The sequence below is a fragment of the Brassica napus genome, chromosome A7 (assembly GCF_020379485.1).
Source record: "Brassica napus cultivar Da-Ae chromosome A7, Da-Ae, whole genome shotgun sequence".
NCBI classification, from domain to species: domain Eukaryota; kingdom Viridiplantae; phylum Streptophyta; class Magnoliopsida; order Brassicales; family Brassicaceae; genus Brassica; species Brassica napus.
In genome coordinates, this window is record NC_063440.1 from 7641123 (window position 1) to 7659442 (window position 18320).

Consider the following 18320-nt stretch of genomic DNA (forward strand, 5'->3'; position numbering starts at 1 on the left):
TGGGACGGCAAGAGTTGATAGTGAAACCATTTTTTTGCTCGAGTGCTTTGAAATTTTCCTTAATAGTGTGAGATTGATGTGGATGGAATAATGAGTTTTATAGGGACTTTTTTTTTGTTTAATGTGGTATTTTCATTTTTATATAATTTACTACCATTTTAAGATAGAAGTACATTTTAAGATAGATGCTTAAATCTTAATGTACTTTTTCCATTTTTTAAAATGTTTATTTCCATTTCTTATATTTTTATTTACGTAATATCTATATTTTATATTTTTAAATAGATATTTAAATATTAATGTACTTTTTCCATTTTTAAATTGTGTATTTACTTATATTATATATTTTACATTTTAAGATAGATGTTTAATGCTTGATGAACTTTTTCCATTTTTAAAAAAATTGTGTATTTACTTATTATTACATATATAATTCATATATTATATATTTACATTATTTACTTATTATTTATTTTCATGTATATGTATTTCCATTTCTTGTACTTTTAATTTACTTAATATCTCTATTTTACATTTTAAGATAGATGTTTAAATCTTAATGTACGTTTTCCATTTTTTTAAATTGTATATTTCCATTTGTTATACTTTCTATTTACGTAATATCTATATTTTAAATTTTAATATATATTTTTAAATCTTAATGTAATTTCCCATTTTTTAAATTTGGTATTCACTTATATTATATATTTACTTATTATTTATTTTTCTTTATATTGTGTATTTCTATTTCCTATAATTTCTATTTACTAATAATTTTATATTTTAAGATTGATTTACATTTTAAGATAGATGTTTAAATACTAATGTATTTTTTCCATTTTTTTAAATTGTGTATTTCCTTTTCTTATACTTTCTATTTACTTAATATCTATATTTTACATTTTAAGATAGATGTTTAATATTTAATGTACTCTTTCCATTTTTTAAAAATTGTGCATTTACTTATTATTGTATATATAATTCGTATATTTATATATTTATAATATTTACTTATTATTTATTTTTTCTATATATTGAGTATTTCTCTTTCTTATAAATTATATTTAGTTAATGTCTATATTTTATATTTTAAGATAGATGTTTAAATCTTTACGTATTTTTCTATTTTTAATGTAAAACGGCAATGTTTAATAGAAGAACTTGGATAAATAGTCAAATAGTTATATTTATGTTTTTTTTTCTTTTTTTAATAAAATGGTAATGTTACATTATGAAGATAACCCGTTTTTTTAGTGAACAATGGTAATCTTACATATGTTTAATGTAGTTTTTCCATTTTTTTATGTTGTATGTTTACATACTATTTTTATTTTTAAATGTAAAATGGTAATTTTACATATGTTTAATGTAGTATTTCCATTTTTTATGGTGTATGTTTACATATTATTTATTATTTTCGAAATTATATATAATTTTCTTTTTTACAAAATAGTAATGTTACATTATGGAGATAAGCCGTCTTTTTTTTTAGTGAAAAATGGTAATCTTACATATGTTTAATGTACTTTTTTCATTTTTTATGTTGTATGTTTACATATTTTTTCTTAAAATAAAAATGTAAAATGGTAATCTTACATATGTTTAATGTAGTATTTCCATTTTTATGTTGTATGTTTTACATATATTTATTATTTTTAAAATTATATATAATGTTTTTGTTGTTTTTATAAAACGGTAATGTTACATGATGGAGATAAGCCGTCTTCTTTTAAGTGAAAAATAGTAATCTTACATATGTTTAATGTAGTTTTTCCATTTTTTATGCTGTATGTTTACATATTTTTTATAATTTTCAAAAATAAGTAATATTAAAATGTAAAACTATATTTTATGCCACGTGTCATCTTTCGAGATTATATTATATATTTACTTATTATTTATTTTTCTTTATATTGTGTATTTTTATTTCTTATACTTTCTATTTACTAATAATTTTATATTTTAAGATTGATTTACATTTTAAGATAGATGTTTAAATACTAATGTACTTTTTCCATTTTTTTAAATTGTGTATTTCCTTTTCTTATACTTTCTATTTGCGTAATATCTATATTTTACATTTTAAGATAGATGTTTAAATCTTAATATACTTTTTTCATTGTTTTTAAGTTGTTTATTTCTTTTTCTTATATTTTCTATTTACTTAATATCTATAATTTACATTTTAAGAGAGATGTTTAATATTTAATATACTCTTTTCATTTTTAAAAAATTGTGCATTTACTTATTATTGTATATATAATTCGTATATTTATATATTTATAATATTTACTTATTTTTTTATATATTGAGTATTTCTCTTTTTTATACTTTATATTTAGTTAATGTCTATATTTTATATTTTAAGATAGATGTTTAAATTTTTACGTATTTTTCTATTTTTAATGTAAAACGGCAATGTTTAATAGAAGAATTTGGACAAATAGTCAAACATATTTATGTTTATTGTAGTATTTCCATTTTTATATTGTATGTTTTACATATAAATATTATTTTCGAAATTATATATAATGTTTTTTGTTTTTTTTTATAAAACGGTAGTATTACATTATGGAGATAAGCCATCTTTTTTTTAAGTGAAAAATAGTAATCTTACATATGTTTAATGTAGTTTTTTTTATTTTTTAATGATGTATGTTTACAATGTAAAACTATATTTTATGCCATGTGTCATCTTTTAGGAGAATTTTTTTTCGCTGATGTGGACGTCCTATGGAGCCTCAAAAGGTCCCTTTTATTAGTAGAGATATATATATATATATATATATATTGAGAATAGATGCAGCGAAGTAAAAAAAAAAAGAAAAACAGTCTACTTACAAGACAGGCTAAGAAGAGATGGAACATGTTCTGCTCCTCATTACCATTTTATTGTGTTTGGCTTTCTCCGGGAGATGCATCGATGCTTACAGCAGGAATGATTTCCCGAAGGGATTCCTATTCGGATCGGCCTTTTCTGCTTTTCAGGTTGGAGTTCGAACTATTTTATAATGGTTGTTCCCTTTCTTTATACTCGGAAATGCATTTTTGTTTTTGATGATCGGAATATGATTTTTTATAACTTTTAAGTGGGAAGGAGCGGTTGATGAAGACGGGAGGATGCCTAGCATATGGGATACATACATTCGCTCTAGTAAGCTCCACACAAAGCAAATTTGAGTTAGAATTTCACATGAGATTTATGTTTTCAAGGAATTTTGGTTCTCACAATGTAAGGTTTGGTTATTAACGATGTAGATAACGCACCTAGCGGAGATATAGCATGTGATGGGTATCATAAATATAAGGTATGTGCATGCATTCATGTTGTTTTGTGCTTTGTTTGGTGCTCAAACTTTTTTGACTCAATGAACAGTGATATGTTTCAGGAGGACGTAAGGCTGATGTATGACATGGGTTTAGATGCATTCCGACTCTCCATCTCGTGGTCGCGACTTATACCAGGTGTGTGCATACGAATCTAGGAATATTTTATACCGACAAGTATTTAATTAATATATATATTATATATTTTAATAAATAAATATTAAACTAATAATTTAAAATGTTAAAATTAATATTTTAGAATATAATGTTAAAACTAAAATTAAAATATTTATCTTACAGAATGCAGTAGTCTATAAAAATTTGTTTGGAAAAATAGAAAATTTTGTTTTTCTTACTTTTTTTATTTTAGAACAAGATTTTTTTTAACAAGTTTGTTAAGATTTTATCGTTCAGTTAAATTTATTAATATTTTCCTAAATGATTTTTTTTTTCCTTTTGAACTTTTTCTATATTATTTAATGAGAAAAATTACAAACGATAATGAATGCATATAAAAATTTAGCTTAGAAATACATAACATTTCTTTTGGAAAATTATGGGTGCATGTGCGCATTCTCCCACTTTATGCTATCTTTGTTTGGACTCCAATGTTGTTACCTTCGTCAAGTTTTAAATGTATTTTTGTTCGTTTGGTTTTAAGGTGGAAGAGGACCTGTGAATCCAAAGGGTTTACTATTCTACAAAAACCTCATTGATGAGCTCACAAGACATGGTAAATTGGTAACATTATGCGTCTCATCATGACAATTTGGTGTGATTATGCCACGTGTCTTGGAACAACACAAACTGAGTTTGGTATGGTTACAGGAATTGAACCGCATGTTACGTTGTATCACAATGATCTTCCTCAGGCTCTTGAAGATGAATACGGAGGATGGATTGACCGCAGAATCATGTAAAGCCAACATTTTCTTCCATCTACATTGATCTCGTTGTAACTTGTTAATTGAAGTGTGTTCTTATATATAAATGGGATGTTCTGTTGCAGCGATGACTTCACAGCTTTTGCAGACGTTTGCTTCAGAGAGTTAGGGAACAAAGTGAAATTCTGGTCAACAATTAATGAACCCAATATGTCAGCATTGGGAGGTTACGACTTGGGATTTATGCCTCCTGAGCACTGTTCTCCTCCATTTGGACATGTCAACTGTTCCAGAGGAAACTCCTCAACTGAGCCATATATTGCGGTCCATAACATGTTGCTTGCACACGCATCTACAGCGAGATTGTACAAGCAAAAGTATAAGGTACGCCATGTCACAAATACACGCACATATATCCTTAATATATTGAATGCTCGCTTTACCTCTCTCGTTCTTGGTGTCTCTTGTGTGATGGGTGTAGGGTGAACAGAATGGATCAGTTGGTATGACATGCTTTTCATACTGGGTAGTTCCTTTTAGTAGCTCAAAAGAGGACGAGATGGCAACTCAGATAGCCAAAGATTTCTTTTTAGGCTGGTTTGTTAAACACACTCTTGTTGAAATAATTTACTTTCTTCTTCAGCTACTCTAATGAACGTTTTCATTTCGGAATTCAAGGATTTTGCACCCACTGGTGTTTGGGGACTATCCAGATACGATGAAGAGACTGGTGGGCAAGAGATTGCCAAGTTTTTCGGAAGAAGAAACAAAAGTCGTTAAAGACTCGTCTGACTTCATAGGAGTCATACACTATACTACAATGACCGCCGCACACGTATCCACTTTCCAACAAGGGGATTTTAGTGCAGACATGAATGCTTTAGTTAGCCGTATGCTTTTCTTACCTATGTTTTGTCCATCTACCATGCATGAGTTCCATAGTTGATTCTTTTTTTTCTTGGACAGCCTTTGGGAATTCTACACTGGTCAAGGTGTGTTTTCAGAGCTAATATTATGTAACCCTTCTGAATCACCATAATTATTGTAATGTTGAGTTTCATGCTATATTCACAGTATGATGTGCTACCATGGGGTCTTGAAGGAGTGTTGGCATACATAAAGGAGAACTATGGCAATCCACCTGTCTACATTCTTGAAAACGGTCTTTATCTCTCTCTCTCTTTTTTTGTCCTTGACTTATTAGTTTCTAAAACATTACAAAATATTGAGAGTTTCCTTTTAACTAAATACTACAACCAGGTCAATCCACCAACCACTATTCATCACTTGACGACGTGGAAAGAGTTGAATACCTTCAGGCTTATATCGGTGCTGTACTTGATTCAGTGAGGTGTAACTATGATCCGTGAAAAAAAAAATTGGTCCTATGTCACACTTATAACTAATACTAAACGGTGGTGAATTATGTATGCAGGAATGGCTCAAAGACGAAAGGCTACTTCCAGTGGTCGTTTATGGATTTGTACGAGTTTCTTGATACCAATTACACATATGGATTATACTATGTGAATTTCAGCGATCCGGAACGTAAAAGGTCTCCGAAGACCTCTGCCTTTTAGTACTCTGCTTTTCTCAAAGGGATGGTCGTTGGTTCACAAGACCCGAAAAACGTCTCCGTATCTTCTTCTACTGGCTTTTCTTCTCAGTAAACTAAAGATTGAAAAACGGTTTGGTTTTCTTTATTCAACAATGGATGTTAAGCATGTGCACCAATAAATAAAGGAAAGTTTTCCCATGAAAGTAGAATGTATTCTGCTAGTTCTTAAGCATATATATATATATATATGTTTTTGAAATAATCTTGGTAGGGATTAAAAGCTTAAGTGGTCAATTATAAAAGCAATCTTTAATATACTAGATTTTATCTTCTCTTTAAGCGCAAATCTGCAATAATAATTTAGTTTATTTTTATAATAACTTGAATTTAAAAAATGCAATAATTTATATAAACTTTATTTTCTGTTGTAGACATGTTCTTAAGACATTTTATCATAGAATTTTGAAGCTAAATTAGCCGATTATTCCCCCCCCCCCCAACCTCAGAAGAAAGCTGATCTAACCTCTCTTTTTTTATCTTCCGTACGACTTATTTATTTATATTTCCCTAGACATATATAATAATTAACGTTATGTAATTTCAATAACATTCTCTAGGAGGACTTTGGTACTTAGAGCGATCAGTGCAATAGTCATAGTTCATGTACTTCTTCCTGATATGCTCATAGATTTTCTGTTCGTATCCGCTTAGCCTTTGATATTTGCCTCCATTCCACCAGTAGTTGGAAGATCCACAAGTGGCAACGTTATCACTCCGACCATCTATGTAGCAGCCTGACAGGCCGGAAAAGTCTTGGAAATGGGCAATGAAAGGAGAGTATGCATAGTTAATCTTGGTCCGACCGCCATCAGTTGCCCAAGCGTCACCGTTCCAGAGACTGGCCTCTACTTGCATCGGCTTTGATGGATAGTTAACGCCGTTTTGGTTCTTGTAGACTCTTATTGGGATGTTGTCAACATAAAACCTATCATTCATACCATCCTTAATCTTGATTTTATTCTTAAGGAACAAACAAAATTATCATTTTTCATGAAATGGATAGAGAAGATAACAGTAAGGACTGTAACAAGAACGTACACAATTTGGTAAGGGTTCCAAAGAATCCCATAAGTGTGGTAATGTTTGATGGGGTTAAACCAAAGCAAGAACCTCTCTTCTCTGTTTCCTTCTCCATTCGCAAAGATATTTGTCTGTAACGTTATGGGTTTTCCATCGTTGTTCCCTAAGAACTCGAAGTCAATCTCATCGTGATTACTTCCCAACGAAGTCAACTGTCATTATTTACATATAAAGACAGTTAAATAAATATGAATGTTGAGTTAGTCATCTACACATGTATATTATCAATCATACAAACGAACATAAAAAGCGGTGACGACACCGCCAGAATTTCCTCCGGGCACTTTGATCCTCATTTGGAAGAGACCTGATCCGTAAATGTTCTTGGATTCGAACCCGGCACCTGTTTCACGTACGTAGAAGCCAAACCAGTACTGTCACTTCAGTAATATTTAATTAGAGAAAAAGACAAGTATAGCACCAAACCAAGTTTTTGTTCCCAAAATAGCAATCAAGGCTCAAAGTCACAAAAATAGCTTTCATTAAAAAGGTAAATATACACTTATACCCCTTGGGTTAATTAATCCAAACCTTAGGGTTTAGAGTTAAGGGGTAGGGTTTTGGAATTAGGGTTTAAAATTTTATAAAAAATAAATACTAAAATAAAAAATAAAAATTTTAAAAACAGTTTCAAAAAATATTTTTAAATTATAAAAAGAAAATTTGAAAAAAAATAAAAAAAAAATTTCGAAAAAAAAATTTCAAAAAAAAGTTATAAAAATTTCGAATCTGAAAACATATAATCTGAAACTATAAAAAAAATTTATTTTTTGTTTTTTATTTTTTTATTTTTATTTTTTATTTTTGTTTGTTTATTTAATTTTAAACCAAGGGTATTAGAGATATTTTACTCTTTAATGAATGTCATTTTTGTGACTTTCTCCTTCTAGTACTATTTTTGAGACATAAACTTCAAAAGGTGCTAGTATTGACAATTGCCCATTTAATTACACACCATATGATCATACTTGCCTGGTCACTAATAAATAGAACCCTTTGGAGTTTGGACTATACAATTTCTTGTCTTTTTGTATTTTTATAAGAGGAAACAAAAGAAAGAGATACTAACCTGAAGACTGATCCATGTAGAGATCAACTTCTTTGCCAGAGTGAAGTGTGGAAATATGACCTTGACCCCATTTAACAACATAGTTCTGACCGAAAGTAACATATTTCTCGACTCCTCTCCCTCCGATAAACCTAGCATCAACCATTGTTATCCATAACCATAACGCTACTGCAAAAACACCAAAGATTTTCGTATGTATCATCTTGGTTTGGTTTTTCTCTGAGGTACTATAGTGTTGCACCTATACAAGCTGGTTTAATAAGGTTGAAAAAGTGGAAAGCATGAAAGATATGGTGGAGACAGAGAGATTAGAGTCACATCAAATTCTCTATACATCTCCTACACGCCAGTTCTTATTGTCCCATGCCCATCACCATTCTCTCTTTCTTTTTCTTCGAGATGTAGTTATCCATTAAATATTCTTTTCTACAATAGCGCTATTATGAGAAGTATGTTGCTTCGATCGACTATGGATATCACTTATATGATTTTAGGTGCGTGGAAAATTTGATGGAGTTAGAATATATGCATATAAGAAATGTTAAGATTATCAAGTTTTGTTACGTGTTGATAAAAAAAAAAGAATTAAGTGTTGTTACGTCAACTTGAAAATACACAAGACAGCCTAAAAATCATAGGTTTAATAACCCCTGCTAATAAAATAAAAACAAACGTTAAGATTAGTTGTAGTTCTAAATTTGTGTTCTCTTTCTTTTTCGTATTGAGTTAATGAAAAGACAAGAATCTATGATCTATCGTATAGTGTTCCGAACATGACTGTATAGAAGTTTGAATTGTATAGAGACGGGTGTGCATGTTCTAGATGTGCAAAGCTTCATATTTAATGCTCAAAGACTTCCCTAAATTAGTACCAAATTCACGAAAGTGATGGATGAGATTTTAGAACCTTAATTATCTACCGACAAAAAAAAAAGCTTAATCTTTCATTGTTTTTTAAAAAAGAAGCTTAATTATCTTTTCTATTAAGCTGGAGTCTCGCAGTATCTCCAAATTATTATTATTTTTGATGCATTTTCACTCTGATTGTAATAGTGGTTCAAATCTCGTTGAGATGGGATGTTTTACTGTCCACCTGTCGAAATCCTCTAGTAACATTACTTGACTCGAGCAAAAAAGCTGAGACTGACGAAAAAAGTTCAAGAAAGAGAGTATAATGTAAGTTAGGTCGCTGGAGTTTACACATATATCTATATGCTCGTCTCCTCCATTAACCACCAACAGAGTAAATTGGTAAACCTCTAACCGGCACCAAATTGAATCCTTAGGGTTTCCGCGCATCGAAAACTGTAGAAAATTAAGCTGGCAATTGGAGCTTTTTGTTGTTCTTCCAGCTGCAAACATAAAACAGAAGAGAACAGTCAAAGGCAGAAGTAGAGTTAGGAACAAAAGGAGAGGATAAGGTGATGGTTTTACCTAAGGAAATAATAGTAGAAGAAGTCGGCATAGAGCAATGTCTGGACAAGCCCCGCGATCCATGCTGCATCATCGTAATCACACACAGTCCATTTTGACATGTCAGATATACAAAGACCAACGGATATTCCACAAAGACAATGAGAAGGAGTGATGCATATTCAGGACATATGCTTTCTACAAGATACATGTGGCAAAGAAGCTACATATATGCTGCATCTATTGAAACGCTAAATTAAGCTAACAATGAAGAAGGTTAAGAGAGAGAGAGAGAGAGAGTCATACTTATCCAGTGAACAAAGTGGGGCTCAGTGAAGTAACGGTAGATCCAGTTTAGGATGTACAATCCCCTGTACCCACTGCAAGAAGATGACAATCAAGAGAAGTCAAAGGAAGAAGAAGCAATAACACTAATCAAAGAAAGCGAGCTTGTTGTACCCAAGGAGAAAAATGTATTGGCCAGTCAAGTTATCGATATTTCTAGTCCTTTGCAGCAAGACAAGCTGAGGTAATATAGCAACAGCTTCCAAGTACAATGAAAACGTCCAGAGCACCTCAAGAAAGGTGAACTTCTCGTGGATGAGAAGAGCCAAGACAAGGCAAGGAAGCACAAGGAACCAGTGGCGAAACGTATCCTGCTCCCTGTCGTAAGTCCTGTGGACAGCCTTATGGTACCTCATGTACCAGACAATCGAAAAGGAGCTCCCTAAGAAGACCAGCTTCATGAAGGTGTTGTAGACAGACACGAAGCTCGTGAAAATGTCCAAGTAACGCGTAGCGAACACAATGGCGTAGAGCTCTTGCGTCCTCAATGACACACCTGCAAGTTAATTAACCGTTACAAACGAATCATTCAGATCATACGGTCAACGTCAATTTTAACCTAAACTTATCATCGGAATGGGAAATGAAGATACCGGCGCAGGATTTGATGGTGTGGATCTTGAGGAGCAAGACGAGAACACTGGCCAGGTGAGTCATATCACCTGCTAATCTGAAAATGTTCATCTTCTTTCGATCTCTCTCTTCTTCCTTCTCTACACCACAATCCGGGTTCGGCTCGTGCTAAGATAGATCTCGTTGGTGCCGTTTCCACAAACTTCTTCTCCCGTGTTTTTGCTTTTTTTCCCTCTGGTAATGAAAGCCCATTACTTCTCGTTGTGGGCTTTGTTCTTTTGGGTAACGATATCTTATTACCCTACCCGATTTTATCGGTTTCATACCTAACCGGTGTGTATTTTGATTAACCGAAAATAAAATATACTTGCGTTTTATTACCTGCCTTGTAAATCTTCAAAACACGGTTTCAATATCAAACAATTCTATCACTATAACCTGTTTGATTTTCTCTGTGTCAACTGGTTACATAGCATAATTAAGAACAAACTGGATTGCAAAATGGCTATATCCTATATGTTGTGAATAATGTCGAATAAATCAAAAATAAAATTCAAACTACTATGGCTGAAATTCATTATCATACTAGCTAGTTTGAATCGATTTTGATCTGATTTTACATATAGTCAAGCAGATATCTAGATACAAAAGATCTAATCAGAATATCCTACATCGATATATTAAATAAAAAATACAGTTTTTACCCTATACAAAATATGGCAATTCTCCTAAAACACAAGTTTTTATCAAACACACAAGAAAATGATCAAAATGTCATTCAGTGAAGAGCAAAAAATACTAAGTAATCTTAATAATAATACATTTAATATAGCTACAAATATAAAAATATTTTTATTTTAAATTTTATACCATAGATGTTAGAGCCATTTGCACAGAAAATAGTCAATAATTATGAAATTTGCAAGGATAGAAAAGGGTAGTGGAATCCAACATTAGTAGGTCTAAAATACACTGATGGCCCTATTATTCATTTTGTTATGTTAAGAGGCAAGAGAATCCCGTAGAAATGATTTTCTTATGCAAAAAAAATAGTAGACCCCACTATTCAAGAAATATTATTTTATTTAAAATATTATTCTGTTTTCTTTCTTCTCTTGTTTTACTTTTCTCTCATTTTCTCAATTTTCTTTATTAGCTTTCATAATCTTCTTATTTCAACTATAATATTTACTATTATTACCATATGTAATCTGTTCACATAGCTTGCTAACAACGTTATCTATCCCGTCTAATAAAATATATAACCGTCTATTATATTTGGTGCTCATATAGCTTGCTAACAAAATATGAACCATTTAATAAAATACGAGGGTGTCTAATAAAATATGTAACTGTCGAATGACCCACTTGGCTACATCGCACGATTGAAAGATTTGGGGTTGATTCGCGAGGATGTTTCTGTAAGTCTAAAATGTTTGGGGTCAAATTGAAAAGAACTAGAACGCCAGGGACATGTCGTGCAAAAAAATAGAAAGTCACCATTGGATAGATCAACCTTTCTCTTCGCCGGATCTTGAGCTTGATGGAGATGGCAAGGAGGAGCACGATGGCAGTGCTTGAATCCGAGCATGACGACGTCGGTAGAGCAAAGCGACTAAAGATCCGGTGACGAAGGAGTACGCCGTGTAAATTTTGCAGCGGTCTCGCGACGGTCTCGACGTAAACATAGGTGGAAGGTGAAGCACCGTCGTGAAGGGATAAGCTTGACGGCGTACATTCTGACGCGGCAGTGGATGGAAGAAGTCGGAGCTCAGGTTCATGGCGAGTCGGAGGTGGTTGCAGAAGAGGACAAGTGAATCGATGTGAATTTTAAATGATTTCCGATGTAGATATAAAAGAAGGTTAAAAGTTTCAACGGAGAACACATTGTGGACTTACAAACATAGCGGAGAATAGGGGATCAGGTGGACTTCATAATCTTTTAACTAAGAGTTTGACGGAGAAAACAATGTGCATTTTTTAGATGAAAAAAGATGTAAGAGAAGAAGAACTGAAGAGTATCGATTAGTGTGAACATGCAACAACTCTTTGTTGTACATGTTGCGTATTATAGGTTAGGTAGGTGTTTATTAGACCAATATAATATACGTTGTATTGTAGCAGGAATAGGGATAGAAATGTCATTTAAAAAAAACACATCAGCAATAAAAACAACTTCCATTTGTGCAAATTATGGGGTTATGTTTGTAGACAGAGTACAATTACTCTAAAATTTAAGTCATACACTCTAAACTCTAAATTCTAAACATCCATCCACAAAAATCTAAATCATAATTCTCAACCAATTAACCTTAGTGATATGTGTATATTTATATATTTTAATGAATGCTAGTATGATCATTTTTTTTATCTGTGTTATTTTTATGTCATCGTGGGGGTATTTCTCTTGTTTCAAAAAATATAATTTTATATATAATTTATTTATTAATTTAAACTTATCTTGCATTTTTACGGTCTTAATATTTTATAAATAAAATGATCTAATATTTTTTTCAATCTGCCTTTTTCTTGATATATATTTACGTATTTGGTCGTACAATAATCAAAAATAGTAATCATATAAAAATCAATAGAAATATAATTATTATTTATTATAATAGTTTTTTCTTGTATATAATGGATACATTAAATATCATATATTTTCATTTTTATTATGTATATTAAATGAATTAATAATAATTTAATATAAAATACAAAATACAAATTATGTAGTTAATTAAAAGTACATATTAAAATTATTACTATAATACAAAGACATATTCATTCAAAATTCCAAATAGATTTTGAAATATTTTAATTAAGATAAAATGTGTAAAATATTAGAGTATCTTTTTATTAAATTGAAAAAAAATCAAATTTTACATAGCCGGATTATCATGATAATATCTTTTCTTTTGCCAAATGGATAGTTACATGGACAAGTACAAGTAGGATAATGTGAGAGGGAAGTGTTGCCATAACTTCACAATAAATTGTATGGTATGTAGGCTTGTTTTTAGATAGTCATTCAAAATACATTTATGGAGTATATATGTGTAAAAATAATTAAATGTAGAGTTCTAATTTATGCATTGGGGTTCTAGTTTAAATATGCATATCATTGTTATTTGAACATCAAAATTTGGTTTTTGGTGATTCTAATTTATGCATTATTATTGTTTGCAATTGCATAGTTGGCAGCAATAAAGTGAATGTCAAATGTCTGAATGGTTCGGAGATTTTCGTATTAATAATCAGACATATAAAATAGTTTGGCAATTACAAAGAGTAAAGAGATTGTTTAAACAAGGTCATCTATGAAAAATCTACAGCAGGTGAAACCAATAAGAACACAAAAGATTCAAGACCAACTGTTTCTTTATTAAGAATCACGTAAACAATCTTTTACAAAGACTTGTCTAATCCGAATTACACAACGCCACACGCGGCTTGTCACAGACCAATTCTTAATCTACCCTTTGCGTGAACCAAGCTCTGTAGATCACGTTTACAAATCACTCACTTCCTGAAACCCCAAAACCCATGTTTGTCTTTCTGTGAGAATATAACGTTGAAATCTTAACCTAATCCTAAGTCTAAGCTTTCCTATATATTGCCACCAATTCTTTTCAATTGTGCAATATCTCTTTTCCTAAAAATCAGCATCAACAAATCTTCCAATTTGTGATCTGAGGATATTCTAGTTTGTGAATCACGTCCAAACAAGATCAGCCAATGGAAACTCTCCACGTCATCACGTCTTAGTTCCTTCTGTCCACGTCGATGTGTTACACATTATCGTCCATGTGTAACACAACAGCAGCACGCCAAACTTCAACATTCTTTGATATGTCTGAGTCATACTCCAAAGAACCATATCAGTCAACACTCTCTCTGTATCAATGCACCAGCATGTCAAGCTCCAGATCCCTGAGCTTACAATCTAAACAAAGTCTTTTTGATGGGATTTAAGATCATCAAAAGGGGATCTCCTCTGAAGAGAAGAGGTTGTCCATGATGATTTGTGGTGGTGGTCGATGTTGACGATCTCTAAATGTAGAATGTTTATACGATTATGACTGTCTTTTGAATGAATAGTGATAGTTTTTCACATCAATACGATTTGTCAGTCACAAAGGTCTATTTTCTTATATAGGTTGGGCTTGATTTTGGTTCTAACATTCTAATGAGTCTTGTGTTAGACTAATCTCCAACAACTATGATCATTTGGAATGTTGTAAATACTGAAAGCATATTTGTATATTTTCAGTGAGAGAACTCGAATTAGTGAAATATTCCAAAGTGGTGATGCAAGGTAATGTTTTCGGACATATTCTAGTAAATGATGAGGACCATGAGGTTGGTTTCATGGGAAGGAGTTAATGATAGTAGATATGTTATTGGCGTCAAAATAATCTCCGAGTCCAGAAAAAAAATTTGAGAAGGCTCAATAGGGCTGGGCAAATAAACCGAACCCGAAAATCCGAACCGAACCCGATCCGATAAAAATGAATCCGAACCGATCCGAACCCGACATAAATACCGAATGGATCCTGTTTTTTGGTATTTTGGGTTATGGGTATTATCCGAACCGAATCCGTACCTAAATGGATATCCGATAGAACCCGAAACATTTAAAATCACAAAAAGAACTTCTACCAAATATGATCTTAATTCTTAATATGTATCCAAAATACTTTAAGATATTATTGAACTTCTAAAATAATTATATGTTACATGAAGATTGATGGTGGAATGTGGCGGTTGATGCCTGAAGTTTTTTGATTTTGGTTTTGTTTTTATTGAATAATATTTCTCATTTCATGAGAACTTATTTTTTGTTTTATGATTTCATTTATCTGGTTTTCTTTCTATCACTAACTATGTTTATCTTTTGCTTGATTTTCAATGATCACGTTTGATGTTTTTTCTTATTTTTGAATTGATTTTACTTATGTTTTGGCTATTAAAATATGTACAAATCATGTATTTTAAATCCGAAGAACCGATTTCATTTATGTTTTAGTTACAAAATAGGTACAAATCAGGTATTTTTAAACTGAAGAACCGACTGGGACCCGAACCCGAAAGTACAATGGGTTATACCGGTTCTTTGAAGATTTACTAACCCCGATCCGAACCCGATAGAACCCGAACCGGTCCCGAACCGAACTTTTATATAACCCGAATGGGGTTGATTTTGATAAACCCGAAAAACCGAAACCCGAATGGATAAAACCGAAACCCGATTGGGACCCCGAATGCCCATGCCTAAGGCTCAAGCGGAGCTTGGGTATTTAACATTGATACTTCTTTATGAGATGTTTAAAGTAAACACTTCAATTTTCTAAAGCTATCAGTTAAATCCAATGTGTAACAAAGACACTTGTCTTAACACGCAGCAAGTAGAGTTGTTAACCAGTGTACCTCTCAGTTAGGTGATTGTTGTTAGCCATAAGTATAGTCGGAAGATTGTTCACGTCTTGAACGACCACATATTGAACATCTTCCAACACACATCAGTGACAGCAGAATTAAATATGCAATTTATGGTCAACCATAAATTGTTTTCCTCTCCCAACTCCTCCATTGTACTTTGATTGCCATATTACCAAATGTAAAAGATAGATAGATGGGTTGGTGAAGTTTTTCAATAAAATGATTTATGTAAATAAAGTGTAACTTTTGGTTTATGTTTTCATGTTTTATATGAATATAAATAATTTAATTTCTTTTCCCAGTATGTTTTTCAATTTAAACTAAACTCTCGAGTAGTCTCTTCTATTTGTCGTGTTCTACGATGCTGATTAATGATATTTAGTGGTAATAGTTTAACTAACATTTTCTGGAAAAATAACAGAAAAACGGTTAACACTTCCATGAATCTGAGAGAGAGAGAATTCAACAAAGAGTTTCTCTTCAGTTTTCAACAACACATTACAACAAGAAATAAAACAACCTAAATATGATAATTAAAAGTGAAAAGAAAATGGCTAAAAGAGATCAAGAATTTCTGAAATGGAGGTGTTGCATAGAGGACAGTTTCCTCTTTGAACCCAAAGCTCTCTCGAACACAACCTGCAGAACGTATGACCACACGGTATAAACGCTGCTCCTTTGCTTCTTACCATACAAACACAACAGCTTATCTCCGCGGCCGCCGCCGTCTCCTCCACCACTCCTCTCTCCTCTTCCTCCCCGTCTCCTCCTACTCCTACCAAGCTCATTTGCCCTTCGTTCTCATCCAACAACTCCATCAACGACATCCTCGCCGGCTGCATGTCTGCCGTCACCGGCGGCGTTTCCTCTTCCCTCGCTGATAACGCTCTCTCCTCCGCCAACACCGCTCCTAACTGTAACCTCCCATCCGCCGTTACTCCGCCGCTGGAAGCAGACTCCGGTTGCGATTGTCCTCCTTCGTTTCTGGAGTTGGAGAGGAGAGAACCGAGCTGGTGACTGTCATTATCCCGGTTAAGGACAGGAGTATTCAAACTCGGGATAGGATTCGACGAGATCCAAACGGTAGCATTGCGTTTGAGGCGGAGCTTTTCGCGGAGAGACTTCCAAGCGGTCTTGTCTCGGTGGCTGCTGTAGTCGTGTCGGTGCTCTCTCTGCATTACATCAAGAAGTGTCCGATTCGATTGGTTCCTAGACGGCAGAGGCTGCGGCGGGGTTCCGTTTCTGTCGGCCATTAGAATAGCTTCGAGAGTCAACCCCGGTAACGAGCTCCGGCCAGTCTCCATACAATCTAGTAACGTCACTCTCAGCCTATCACCACCGTCCATTTGCATCATCTTTTACGGAGTCAAGAGAGAATATAGAATGAGATTGTGAACTGAAAAACAACGAAAAATAGCGTTAAAAAACAAAATCGAAGATTTTCTCGGGATAATCAAGGAGTGGAATAAACTTAGTAATCTCAGCTTTCCTAACTCAGATATCTAGGAAACTGAAATCGAAGCTAAAAGAATCAGTATCAACCCCTAGATGAAATCTTCCCGAGAAAAAAAAATTTCCCATGAAAAAACATTCAAAAATTAAAATCTTGCTACCATCATATATAAAAAAAATGAATTTTGCTGACCTTTTAATTCAGACTCATTTTACTATTCTCAGCTTCAAAGAAAACCATAGCTTCCCGAGAAAATTTCTAGAGTTTCTTACACTGAACAGATGAACACTTTGGCTTTCTTCGTTTGCAGCAGAATCCGAAATCCAAGAGCAGATCTGTAATAAATAGAATATACTTTTAAACTATTCTGGCAAAGAGAGAGAGAGAGAGAGAGAGAGAGATTAATTCCGATTCTTCTACTTTTTTAAAGATCAGTGTCAGACAGCAATCATATTACTTCACAGAAGAATATATATATATGTATATCTACGGATAGCTTCTTTTTTTTTTTTTTGGCGAACTACAAATAGCTTTATTTACATAACATGATTGATACCTTTGAAGTTGAACTCTTTTCTTCTCGCTTTATCTTTATGTGAAAGAAGGAGAGTATATAAAAAAAGGAAAAAAATGTGTACAAGCACGAAGACGCCCACGATTGGTGGTGTTGGTGTAACGGGTAAACGTTATTTACTGTACCATGAGGTTTTGTAATTACTTATTTATCCATCCATTTACGTGTCTTTATTGATAATTCTTTTGATTTTTAGTGTTATTTTCGTGTGGACCATAAGGGTATTTATTACAGTTTTGGTCGCACACTACCGAAACTAACGATGGAGAGTCATTTGCTTGTCTGGAAAAGGAAAATTTGTTAACCACATGACAATTGCATTTGATTCTTGTCGGTTTTTTCCATTAACTTGTACTTCCACTGAAGTTAAAATCTTAGTTTTGGACTCAACATTTCAATATGTTTAGCTGATTTTTAATAAGATTGTACATTTCAAATATCGGGACAAAATATACAGATAAGAGATCGGGAGTAATAATTAGAATACAAAAAGTAGTACTTAAAAATATATCTAATAAAATATGAGATGAAATTTTGAGTAATTA

General features: G+C 32.5%; 4 protein-coding genes across 12 annotated transcripts; 1 reads left to right on the forward strand and 3 right to left on the reverse strand.

Annotated features, from left to right (window-relative positions):
* The first annotated feature begins 2785 nt into the window (after positions 1 to 2785).
* Positions 2786 to 5990, forward strand: LOC106435361 (beta-glucosidase 9-like). Of its 2 annotated transcripts, none has more exons than XM_048735428.1 (13): positions 2786 to 2988; positions 3091 to 3154; positions 3259 to 3308; positions 3390 to 3465; positions 3989 to 4060; positions 4156 to 4243; positions 4337 to 4595; positions 4693 to 4808; positions 4890 to 5101; positions 5178 to 5203; positions 5286 to 5373; positions 5455 to 5562; positions 5647 to 5990. In XM_048735428.1, exons 1-12 carry the CDS (start codon positions 2860 to 2862, stop codon positions 5559 to 5561), a joined length of 1287 nt encoding a protein of 428 aa, XP_048591385.1. In that variant the 5' UTR covers positions 2786 to 2859; the 3' UTR covers position 5562; positions 5647 to 5990. The 2 variants fall into 2 exon arrangements, with proteins under 2 accessions (XP_048591385.1, XP_048591384.1); XM_048735427.1 differs by having other exon boundaries at positions 5472 to 5562.
* A 186-nt stretch (positions 5991 to 6176) lies between these two features.
* On the reverse strand, positions 6177 to 8225 carry LOC106435372 (xyloglucan endotransglucosylase/hydrolase protein 3-like). The gene is made up of 4 exons (XM_013876249.3): positions 7979 to 8225; positions 7152 to 7252; positions 6868 to 7061; positions 6177 to 6754 (listed from the first exon to the last, which is right to left on the reverse strand). Exons 1-4 carry the CDS (start codon positions 8178 to 8180, stop codon positions 6370 to 6372), a joined length of 882 nt encoding a protein of 293 aa, XP_013731703.2. The 5' UTR covers positions 8181 to 8225; the 3' UTR covers positions 6177 to 6369.
* Positions 8226 to 9028: 803 nt separating this feature from the next.
* On the reverse strand, positions 9029 to 12360 carry LOC106435373 (ER lumen protein-retaining receptor B). Its single transcript, XM_013876250.3, has 5 exons — positions 10330 to 12360; positions 9851 to 10232; positions 9698 to 9771; positions 9413 to 9476; positions 9029 to 9330 (listed from the first exon to the last, which is right to left on the reverse strand). Exons 1-5 carry the CDS (start codon positions 10418 to 10420, stop codon positions 9294 to 9296), a joined length of 648 nt encoding a protein of 215 aa, XP_013731704.1. The 5' UTR covers positions 10421 to 12360; the 3' UTR covers positions 9029 to 9293.
* A 3803-nt stretch (positions 12361 to 16163) lies between these two features.
* Positions 16164 to 17868, reverse strand: LOC106435370 (putative E3 ubiquitin-protein ligase XBAT35). Of its 8 annotated transcripts, none has more exons than XM_022688630.2 (3): positions 17758 to 17868; positions 17394 to 17536; positions 16164 to 17103 (listed from the first exon to the last, which is right to left on the reverse strand). In XM_022688630.2, exon 3 carries the CDS (start codon positions 17101 to 17103, stop codon positions 16303 to 16305), a length of 801 nt encoding a protein of 266 aa, XP_022544351.1. In that variant the 5' UTR covers positions 17394 to 17536; positions 17758 to 17868; the 3' UTR covers positions 16164 to 16302. The 8 variants fall into 8 exon arrangements, with proteins under 8 accessions (XP_022544351.1, XP_013731695.1, XP_013731697.1 ...); XM_013876241.3 differs by having other exon boundaries at positions 16164 to 17144; XM_013876243.3 differs by having other exon boundaries at positions 16164 to 17144; positions 17474 to 17536; positions 17758 to 17866.
* Between the last annotated feature and the right edge of the window lie 452 nt (positions 17869 to 18320).

Bases quoted from the DNA above. Each gene is read 5' to 3' on its own strand.
- LOC106435372 (XM_013876249.3), bottom strand. From the start codon at position 8,180: ATGATACATACGAAAATCTTTGGTGTTTTTGCAGTAGCGTTATGGTTA. The intron at 7,253-7,978 runs GTTAGTATCTCT...TACGTGAAACAG, and splicing joins CTACATGGATCAGTCTTCAG to GTGCCGGGTTCGAATCCAAG. The intron at 7,062-7,151 runs GTTCGTTTGTAT...AAATAATGACAG, and splicing joins GTGTCGTCACCGCTTTTTAT to TTGACTTCGTTGGGAAGTAA.
- LOC106435370 (XM_022688630.2), bottom strand. From the start codon at position 17,103: ATGATGCAAATGGACGGTGGTGATAGGCTGAGAGTGACGTTACTAGAT.
- LOC106435373 (XM_013876250.3), bottom strand. From the start codon at position 10,420: ATGAACATTTTCAGATTAGCAGGTGATATGACTCACCTGGCCAGTGTT. The intron at 9,772-9,850 runs GTACAACAAGCT...ATCTTCTTGCAG, and splicing joins CAATACATTTTTCTCCTTGG to TGGGTACAGGGGATTGTACA. The intron at 9,477-9,697 runs GTATGACTCTCT...ACGATGATGCAG, and splicing joins CCACTTTGTTCACTGGATAA to CATGGATCGCGGGGCTTGTC.
- LOC106435361 (XM_048735427.1), top strand. From the start codon at position 2,860: ATGGAACATGTTCTGCTCCTCATTACCATTTTATTGTGTTTGGCTTTC. The intron at 5,204-5,285 runs GTGTGTTTTCAG...CTATATTCACAG, and splicing joins GGAATTCTACACTGGTCAAG to TATGATGTGCTACCATGGGG. The intron at 5,563-5,646 runs GTGTAACTATGA...TTATGTATGCAG, and splicing joins GCTGTACTTGATTCAGTGAG to GAATGGCTCAAAGACGAAAG.